General features: G+C 39.7%; 1 protein-coding gene across 1 annotated transcript in view; it reads left to right on the top strand.

Annotated features, from left to right (window-relative positions):
* The first annotated feature begins 8,342 nt into the window (after positions 1–8,342).
* Positions 8,343–10,354, top strand: part of slit3 (slit homolog 3) — a 171,812-nt gene continuing 169,800 nt past the window's right edge. Inside the window, exon 1 of the mRNA XM_079631727.1 lies at positions 8,343–8,983. Within this exon, the coding sequence (XP_079487853.1) occupies positions 8,817–8,983 (167 nt within the window). The 5' untranslated portion in view covers positions 8,343–8,816. The remainder of the gene's footprint in view (positions 8,984–10,354) is intronic.

Below are 10,354 nucleotides of genomic sequence, written 5' to 3'. Positions count from 1 at the left end.
TGTGTGTTAGCTGGTAAGGATTTATATGTATTTATGATGTTAATTCTGTTGATCAGGATCATGCAGTATCCATTGGTTTTATTAACAGTTCAGGTTAGTATTGTGTATTTACCATGGTAACTGTAGTTATGCTGTGTAATAGCCTTGCATTATTCTCATTCATCAGTGTTTTGGGACGGTATTTGTGTTTGTCAACCATTTTTTGAGAAATAAATTAGCTTGGTTCTAATTCCTAAAAAATTGGGCCATGGCTTAATGACCATGCAAGAAGGTGACCATTGACAACAACTGTTGTAGAATGTACAGGCACCAATCTGCCTGAAACATAGCCATCGTATTATTTTTCATTGTACTTTCTGGCAACAACAGCTGTTTTTTTTTTACTGTAAATTTAACAGGACATGTTTACAGCATAGGCCCATGTTTAGTTACACATTTGAATTGTGAATTTTGGATATTATTCAGTGGATTAGAAAGGGTATATTCATCTTGAATATGTAGGATGGTTCCCTGAGGTTTTTTAAGTTTGACTGTACATGAAACCGAAGGCTGTTACATTAATTCAGTCGGACCACTTTCTTCAAATAAAGGTCCATTATACTTTAAACTTACAACAATATAAATACAATAATTAATGTAATGTTGAATAAAAAAAAGGTGCAATAATAACATAGAAGATAAATTAAACAGATGTCCAGACTGCAATCCCTGTGAGTTCAAGTTAACCACTGGGAACAAAACTAGAGGCCAAGAGTTGTCAGAAAATAGGTGGAGCTGAGGATGGCGGAGGGTGATAAAATATCTTGTAGCCATGCAAGGAAAGGCAGTTATTAGAATGAGGACAAAAAACAGCTTTTATGTGTTTGTATTGAGCTGATAGATGTATTGAATAGATGTCTTGAACAGCTGTGTCACTTGATTATATTGATAGAAAATTGACCACTAGACATTTGATATCTTTTAACTTGATATTAGACATTGTGTAATTGAAATCTAATGTCAGTATCTTAGGGTTTACCTGCTAAAAAGACAATTAGACCAGCATGAATTTCCATGCTGGGTTGTCCTGGACAATGAGCCGAGCTGTCATTCATCACCACTGCTAACTAAATCTTGTCACCTGGTCTGTTTGTGGTGCCACCGTTGTGACATGTGTTTCTGTGGCCTTCCTGATACAGTAAGTGTGGTAGTCTAATTACTGTGATTTGTCAGTAATTGAGAGAAGGTGGGCTAGTTTAACAATTTAGTATGTGTGATATAGCTGTAGTCCTATACTCTTTCACTGACCCACTAAACAGGCTAGAATAGCAGGTTTAGAACAAAGTGCTTGCTAACGTAGAGCCTTACAACAGCAACTCCTAGAATCGTTTTCCGTCCTGCATTTGAGGTCAATATGCAGCTGTGACTCTTTAGTATTAAATGACCATGGACTTGATACACTGTACTCATCTAGTCAACACTTTGACCGGGACAATGAAGCACATCAACACGGTCTGTCATAGTTTTCACTATTTTTTTTGCTGTTGCTGGAGCTTTTACATAAGTTCTGAGAAATGCATGCAAATATTTTTTTTGTACATGGCTGTAATCTAGACTAATTCTTTTTCCTCTCTTTGGAGTTTGCACCCAGTGAACATCCAACATCCAGTCACATTCATCACTCAAAGCAATGCTTTTGGGAATAGCATAGTTATTAGAACCACTCTGCAGAGAAGGTAGGACACCGTTATTTCATGACCTAGTAAATGACAGCTGGGCTTTAGGGTCTCTGGTCTCTGGAAGCTCCATATCCCTCTGTGGTTCTCCCATCAGTCTAGAACCTGAGTGGAACTGGCAGTTTAGACCAGGAAAGAACAATTTTGTGCTGGCCTCCCTTTCAAGTTGGACAAAGTGACATGTGGAAATGTTTGTAAGGCCTCCGTTTTTACTGTGACTATTTCCCTCTCTACTTTGAAAAAGGGATCAAAGACAGGAGTTGGAAGTAAGTGCCCATGCTCCGACACATTGAAGTGTAGTGCTTATTCAGGTGGTGCATGTTCAGATCTGGCCTGCAACATTTCCTGAACCCATTTTTTCCTTCCTTTTCCCTATCATTCCGTCGTCACTTTATGCTAAATAAATGTGGCAGAAAGCTAGATAGACAGATGATAGGACATGCAGTTCATGGTTGTCATGTTTAAGATCTGGCCCTTCAAACCTGAGCCTGTTCCTAGCATCACTTGCCAATCCAAGTTAAACAAAACCAGTCCAAGAATTTTAAGATTATTTTCGTTATAAATCATCCCATCAGTTACAAATGGTTATTTATAGTCTCTTCGGATTAGTCGAAGCTTGGGACGAGCATGGCAAGGCGGGGAGGGCGTCCCCTCTCAAAGTGATGATACAAAGTGGTGATATAGTTCAAATCCAGCTATAACACATCCTGACAAGCTAAGGCTGCCGTTGATAATCACTTCCTTCACCTCACTGCCACATCCAGAATCTACACAAGCCCTCACTTGAGAAAGAAAATGGCAGGGAGAGAGAGAAAAAGGCAAAACCATTGGATTGGACCAAAGCAGTAGCAGCTCACAGCTTACTTCACATATTTAGGCAGGTGGCATATATTAATGAAATCAGTCCTGTAGATCACACCAACAATAATCAAAAGCATATAGCCCATTCAGACCAACGGGGCTCCTTTTATAAGCCACACTTAAAGCCCCAACAGCGAATTGGCACATTTAACATCCTATGGAATCCTGTCAAATTCCTGTTTCCACATATGCCTTGCAACACTAGTGCTATTGTTAAAGCACTGCATTTGGTGGTAATCGCTGTCGAAGTTTCCACAAAAAGTTGCAAAAGCAATGCTATCCCCACACAGTGTCCTGAAGTAGGCCAACTGATCTGGTTCAATCAGCCTCAAGACTCTTGCTTCAGTGGCGCACAATTGCGGTTTTATAGACTGGAGTCCTTCCCTAGTCATTTTAGTCACCACACAGTGTTGCGTTTGCTCAGCTCAGCCCTTTTCTCTCATCTGTTTTCTCTTCCTTTGTACAGTGGAGCCGCTGTAAACATAATATCAGGCTGATATAGCCAGAGCCTCGGTGCCCATGTCAGACTGCGACCCACTTGCTTGCTGAGGGAATGAGTTCCCACTGCCAGTTCAGCTCTGAACATTGTTTTCTTTGGGCCCAGTCCACTCAAGGCATTTCCAGCCTATTCAAAGTAAACAGCAACACAGCTGCTAAACTCTCCTGTCAATGAAAAGGTGGTTGGCATTCGACCTCCTCCTTCCAGGGTTCTCCTAATAATGCATGGCATTTCTAATTTTCTCATGTTGACAAAAGTCTGAGTGAGAAAAGGAGGTCATTGTTCAGCCTTGTTGAGTCTTTGTGTGACTTCACCCTCTCTGAACTGTGAGGCTTTCTTAACCAACCTTTCGCTGCTACCAACAGAGACCCCTCAGCTCTCAGTCCTGTTACCATTCTCTCACGAACAAAAATCACTTTTTCAAGTCGGGTTAATTAAAATGCCTTGCTGGGATTTCAAATCTTGCTTTTTTCAATGGCTTGTCTTACACACCCCTGTTCTGTTCCCCCAAAACTTTGTTTCTTTGATTTAAATCTGTGAAACCCTCAAAACCCCTTTGTGTTGCATTTGGCATCATTTCGTTCCCTGAAAAACAAAACAAAAAAAGCCAATGGGGGGAAACCATGTGACCAGCCAAGCAGGAAAGTGATAGTCTTAGCAAAGATTTGATAATTAATAACAATTTCTGGTCAGACAGAATTTCAAGAGAGAGAAAAAAACAGACCGTCAGGCAATCATACTGCTGTGAGAGATGGATGCTGGCCAGCAGAAGGTCAACTCTGTCGACCGCAGTCACATAAAGACCGAAGCCTGCAATGTGTACAGTCCTAGCTGTGATGTCTACAAATAGCTCTCCAATGGCCAATCACTAACGGTTGCTCCTAGCTAAAAAGTACAAGTTCAGTCCAACATTTCCTAAAGCCTCCCTACAGAGAATCTGATGAATGCTGGTAGGACGTCACTATGTAAACAGCTCTTGAGTAGCAGGCTTGAGGAGGTGGAGGTCAGTGCATGTGGCCCGCATATGCTGGACTCAATCAGGACGCTGATCTCAGAGGTTGGTGTTAATTACAGATTATTACTGAACCACAAATGCAGTCCGGGCAGGACCATTTGGCCAAGGAGAATCTTAATAATGAGTGACGGCTTTGCGGTATGTTTGCGACTGTCTATGAGGTCACAGTTGGAGATGTCAAGGTGAAAATTAGATTTTTTGTTTTTGATGGGTGTTTTTGGTTTCTTGTTTGATTAGATTAAAGGATGCGGAGATGAGTGAGAACATTAGACTCTTGCTAAGACCTCTACGCAAGTAGCCTATAATCATCCAGTCACAAAAACCTTATTCCCTTGGATGGATATCGGTCTAGCCCCTGAGTGAGTCTCTGGGAACAGTCACGGGATGAGTGTAAAGTTTATCAACTGCACTGAGAGACTTGCATCTGACCACATGAACATTACTTCTCCATCTCCCTGTATGCAGATGAAATTCCGGCCGAAGGAAAAATCGAGGCAGAAGAGCCAACAGCTGGCCGCTCCTCTTAGCTCTTTTGAGTATTCTGGTCCATGATAACTCCCTAGTAAATTGGATCATCAATCTTCCAGTCATACCGACGGAAAAAGTCTTACATTGTAGCGTCAGGGTTAGCACCACATGTGGAACTGTTTATAGGCTAATCCTGATAGAGGCACGAGGAGCGGAAGGGCACCAGATAGATCCCACCTCCCACCTATCCAGTCCTCATCCCATTCTCTGAAAAAGATAAACCATATTAACCACTTCCACATTATAAAACCTTACTGATTTTAGAGCTGAGACAATCTAATTGTGCACTTCCTACCCCTTGAAACATAAAGCTTTGGATGTTGTTGTTGGAGTTTCTCCTTTCACTTTCATTCCCATTGTTCCTGGTTCACACTGAGTGGCATTACGTAGAGCGCACGTAGTTTTGCCTGCCAGCCGTGAGTAATTGAAAAGGAGCGAGTGAGAAATTCTGTAGGAATGTTTGTCTCAGAGCTCGACATCAAATGTTGCAAATTCTGACATCAGAGCCAGGTCAAAGATCAACTCTGTTTAAAAAAAACACCTCAGGTTTGGCATAACCAATGATGTCTGCAGGGCTTTAGCAGTTCCCATGGAATGTGAGCTTTTAGAATTACAAACAAATCATTCTACAAGGACTGTGGCAACATCTGGCCATAGTTTTTTTTCCATGTGTTTGTTTGCTAAAACTGAAGGACAAAAATTAAAAAGAGTGTATACACCGCTAAAGCTCTTTTACCGTTCTTTGGATTAGCGCACAACAAAGCCGAGCATTTCTGGCTGTCTGAAACTCATGGGGGCTTAGATCCTGACAGCGTGTGTGTCCGGGGGACCCCAGGCTGTTGTTCCTGGCAGGCCCCTGTCACAACTCTCCACCTCCCGATACTCTCCCCTCTCCGCCTCCCGCGGCCCGCCCGCCCCTGTTCATACTAATGCATGTGCATGTAATTAGCAGTTCTATGTGGCAGAAGCTGGTGTCTTGCTGCCTCATGGGCACATGCAGAGTTGGCTCTGGAGACTCACACACTAGAAGCTTGGGCCTCTGGTTGGAATGGTCACTGTTCAGACAGCAGGATGCTGCAGAGGGAGGCTGTCTTTCCAATTATCACCCAGCAGCAGTTCACAGAGGTGCCAGACAGCAATGCAAACAGATGCCTGAGAGAAATAAGCAACTTCCCATTCATGTTCCGTTTACCAGTCACTTGTGGGAAGGAATTAAGATCCGTAATATATGGGTTAACAGTTGTTGGCTGGGATACAAACGGGACAAAAGTGGAAATCTATGAGCCATAAAGTAAATTTTGGAATTAAATGTTTGACTGTTTCTCCGTTCTGTGTAAGCTAAAGGAAAGAAATTTCCACCCAAGAAGATGAGAAATCCTTCACTGCTCTTCTCGGTTACAAATCTACAGAACAGGATGGCAATGCAAAATGCATACAAACTGACAAAGACAGGGAATATATGGAGTGAGAGAAAATCTATATGAGATTTCTCCTCACCCAAGGCAAACGGATAGGCTGAGAGATTTACGTAATTGTTGAAAAGTTTGGATTTCTTTTTATGTTCAAGTGTTCCATTTAAAAGCAGTCTCATGTCTCATGGTATGCTAATGGCTTTTTTCCTCAGACAGGTCTTTGGCTAGCCATTTCCCTTCCCTGCCAGAAGTGCTGGTCTACACCATCCATGCCAAGATTTTCCATAATCTGGCCACTCACTTTCCATTGGGTGCAATACATAAAATGGAAAGGTCAGTTTAATGTCAACTGTCCGGCCTTAACTCACAAAACTTGTATCATTTTACAAATAAGATCCTTTGTTTTGACATTTATAGTGCATTTTTCATTGCTATGTGTAGTTCAATGAAAACGCAGGTCAATTCAATTTGATGACTAACCTTTTAACTTATTTCAACTTTTTTTTTCAGCGCAGCCAAGTTATGATTAAAATATAAGTCACAATCTATTTTCTTACTCACTTCGTCTTATTTGTAATGTCATGCGCTCAGTTTTTAAACGCATTATGACTTTGTATGTTCAGCCTAAGGGCAGCTGTTGTTTTTCTCAAGCTCTCCAAGAGCACATGCATCCTGCCTGTAGTCCAGTTCCTCACTCATGGCCGCAGAGAATTAAAAAGAAAATGTCATAATACCCTTCTCCTTAATGAAGACATATATTTGAGTACGTAAGACAGAGATGCTTCTGCTGCCGTATTGTCTGATCGTGCTCAAGAGTGCAACACGGCTGTTTGGGGGTCACTGTGTGGCTAAGAGTTTTTTACTTGAAGGTCTCACCCTAGAAGAGCTGATAGACAGCTCAACACATGTAGAGTATTTCTCTTCTTATCACGCTCATTCTCCACAGTATTCCACAGGTGGAAGCTCTCTGGACATTCCTCACTCCTGACGTGAACAAGCGAATAGAATAAAGCAGTCTGTAAATCTGGCACATCACCCTTATTGACACAAATCATAGATTTATGGACTCACGGCCATGTGTGTGCATTAAAGGAAGTGTAAAGCACATGTTTTGCAGCTTAACTTCACACACGTATACCTGCAGCCTTCCAGCAAACGCTTAAAGCTTCACTCAGTAGTTTAATCGGTTAAACGGTTTGCTCTGATCCTTAAAGAGTATTTTTAAAGAATACTTGTTTAACATACAGAATACTTGTTTAACGCACAAATCAACTCATACCAGATTAATTTAATTAATATATTTATCCTGAAAGCTAAGTGAGGTGCATTACACTGTAACAAATTATGTGATCAATAAGTTATGACAACATATGTTTTTACATTGCTTTAACTAAGTTAAAATAAAAATAAGCAATTTTCAATAAAAAAAAAAAGTTCAACTCATTAAGTCAGTTTAATGTAATTTAAGTTGAAATGACTTAAACATCCAAGTTGATTGTACTTAAAAAATGTTTTACAGTATAATCTAGACATCTGTTGTCTTTTACTGACTGGAGGAAAATCTTTCAAGCACTCCTCTTTAATCTATTATTATTAATTGTCTTTTACTTGAATGTTTTGTTGATTGAACGATAGACCAAACAAATTTAACTTCATAACCATACTAAACTTCTCAATATGGTAAAAAACAATGCTTTGAGGAAGGAATTTAGATTTAGTAAGAAGTTTCTCACCAGATGGGGGCACTACGACTGCAAAATGGGCACCAAAAACCATGAAAAAAAAAGTAATGTAAAATATCTCAAGAGTGACAGAACTCAAATTATTTGTACAAAAGGTATCTGAATCTCTGAATCTTTGCATGGTATAGCCCTAGTTGAATACAGTGCCATTATAAATAGCCTAATAATAATTATTATTAGTATTATTATTTAATAATCACTCCACTAAGTAATTACTGTCCAGTAACTCACTTCAACCTTTCCTGGTGGTGAATTGCATAATTTTTACATTTTCGCAATATAAAATCGTATCTTGTTTTCATGTCTTGTTTTATGAGGATTTCTTGCTTTGCCATTTCAAAATGCTGCTGCTGAAGTGTCTTTGTCTTTTTTGAACTGCGGTTACTAATTCATAACTTTGTGTTCTTCCACTCAGAGTTAACGAGCATTTGGTGTGGGCTGAGTAATTTGAAGCAGTCCCAACAACTTCTCGAGTCGAGACCCCAAACCTATCCCTGAATGACATCACGTAGACGAGCCAGTAGGAGTGTGGAGCGCAGAGTTTGGGGGCTGGAAATCAAATAGGTACGAGCTCCGCTGAAGTCCCTCTATCACTATCAATGAAGATTTGCATGCTGGACCAAAAAAAAGCGGAATTGGTGAAGGATGAGAAGCAATCACTTTGGACATTCTGAATGATTTTGCGGACTTTTTTTATGGGCTTTTCCTAGGCAGCGATGTGCTTTTTCTAACTTTTGATGCGCATCTGTCTGGTTCAGTGGTGTGGAGAGACATGCAACTTTACGTTTGAATGAGGAACGTTTTTTCTGATGTATTTCGAGAAGTTTTTAAAGTTGGAACTATAGTTCACCGTTAAGTTATTCCCTCGTTCTACTTGTTTTTTTTCCACCCGCGGGACTTAATTTTCTGTTGGCAAGACGCGGATACAGTTTTTGTTGTTTTGTTTTTCATATAGCCTACGCATTAGTTTGTTTTGCGTAGTTTTATTGTTTTTGATTTTTGTTCTATTGTTATTAGACTGCTATCAGCCTCAGAGGATATACGATGCGGTGGGTGCAGTATTGGGGGACAGTGGCTGTGCTCTGCGGGCTGCTGTGCTCTGCTGTCAATGGATGCCCGCATAAGTGCAGTTGTTCGGGCTCTCATGTGGATTGTCAGGGTCAAGGCTTCAGGACGGTGCCCAGGGGAATCCCGAGGAATGCCGAGAGGCTGTAAGTACGCCTATTATCGCGTTATTTGAACAACGATAATATAATGACACTGGCGCGTTTTTCTCGTGACAATGTCGCGATTATATGTAATGTGAGTGGGAGATGCATCTTTTTTTTTACTTGATTTTTTTTTTAAATTGATGACTTGTAGTCTCCATTTTACACATAATGAATGGTAGGCTACTATTATTAAACACAATGTAATATTAATGAACATGCAAAATAATAAGTGCAAGTTGTTTTGAAGCTATAAGTAGGCTAAACCTATTATTACTCACTGGAGACCAGTGATACAACTGCATGCCTTTTACTAAAAGGTTTAATATCCCCCCGAAATGTAGGCTACTTGCAATTTCTGAGTGAAAATTGTTTCTATACCTATCAAATTTTCTCAGTTACAAGGATTTTTAAAAGCAACTGCAGGAAAAGCAATGCTAATTCAATAATAAATGCATATTTCTTTTCCTTGCCATTATACTATGATATAAATAATCAATTAGTAGGCTACATCAGTTTAATAACACATCAATAATAATAGGCTCTTTAAAATACCTCATCTCTCAGATGGACAAACGGGAATAAAAAAGCTCTGGTCATGTGACTTTTTAACCAGGCATGAAAAAAAGTGTTCACATGAAATCAAGGTTTTTTTTGTTCAAGACAACTCTAACACATCAGTATATGTTATCAGTTAGATTAAATGGGTTAATACACTGTATTTTGTGTAATATGGGCACTAGTTTTTCTTAATAAGATATCTGAAGTTGATACAACCAAATAACATGATACTTTAGAATCTTTGCTCAATTGATGAGGCAGTTGTTTTCCTCTTTAAACACTGTTATGACAGTATTTAAAGAAGGTCAGTTTAGTTCTTAGAGTCTTTTTTTATAAATATTAATTTTTAATATCAGTAACAAATATGCTTGGAGGATGTACATACTGTTTGGTTTAATTTAGCAGTAATTCAGTATATATTTGTCAAATGCATGAGTTCACTGTTCAGTGTTCAGTGCAATAATGTGAGTGTTTGAAGAGTTTGGAGTCGAGTAAAATCACATTTCATTAATTCAATTCAGATTGTTTTAAACGAGTGTTGAGATATTAACTGCTCTTCATATGTGTCCACATCTGAATGTTGAACAGCATTGCATCTGATTCTTTCATCCAGGATAATGAGTTTACACAAACTTTAACATGATTAATGACCATATGGTGTGAGTGTGTGTATGTATCTTGGCTGTATTAGTTGGGGAAGTTGGGGAACCACAAGTCCGTTGAGGGGCGCACTGCAGCTGAAGACCGACTCTCTTATGTGTTTAGATTACTTCTAACCACTGGTGATTTTCACTGAGAAAATATCCTTAATTT

Source organism: Phoxinus phoxinus, assembly GCF_949152265.1.
Source record: "Phoxinus phoxinus genome assembly, chromosome: 12".
Taxonomy (NCBI): domain Eukaryota; kingdom Metazoa; phylum Chordata; class Actinopteri; order Cypriniformes; family Leuciscidae; genus Phoxinus; species Phoxinus phoxinus.
Note: the sequence above shows the minus strand (reverse complement) of the source record. Positions and strands in the feature narration are given on the sequence as shown.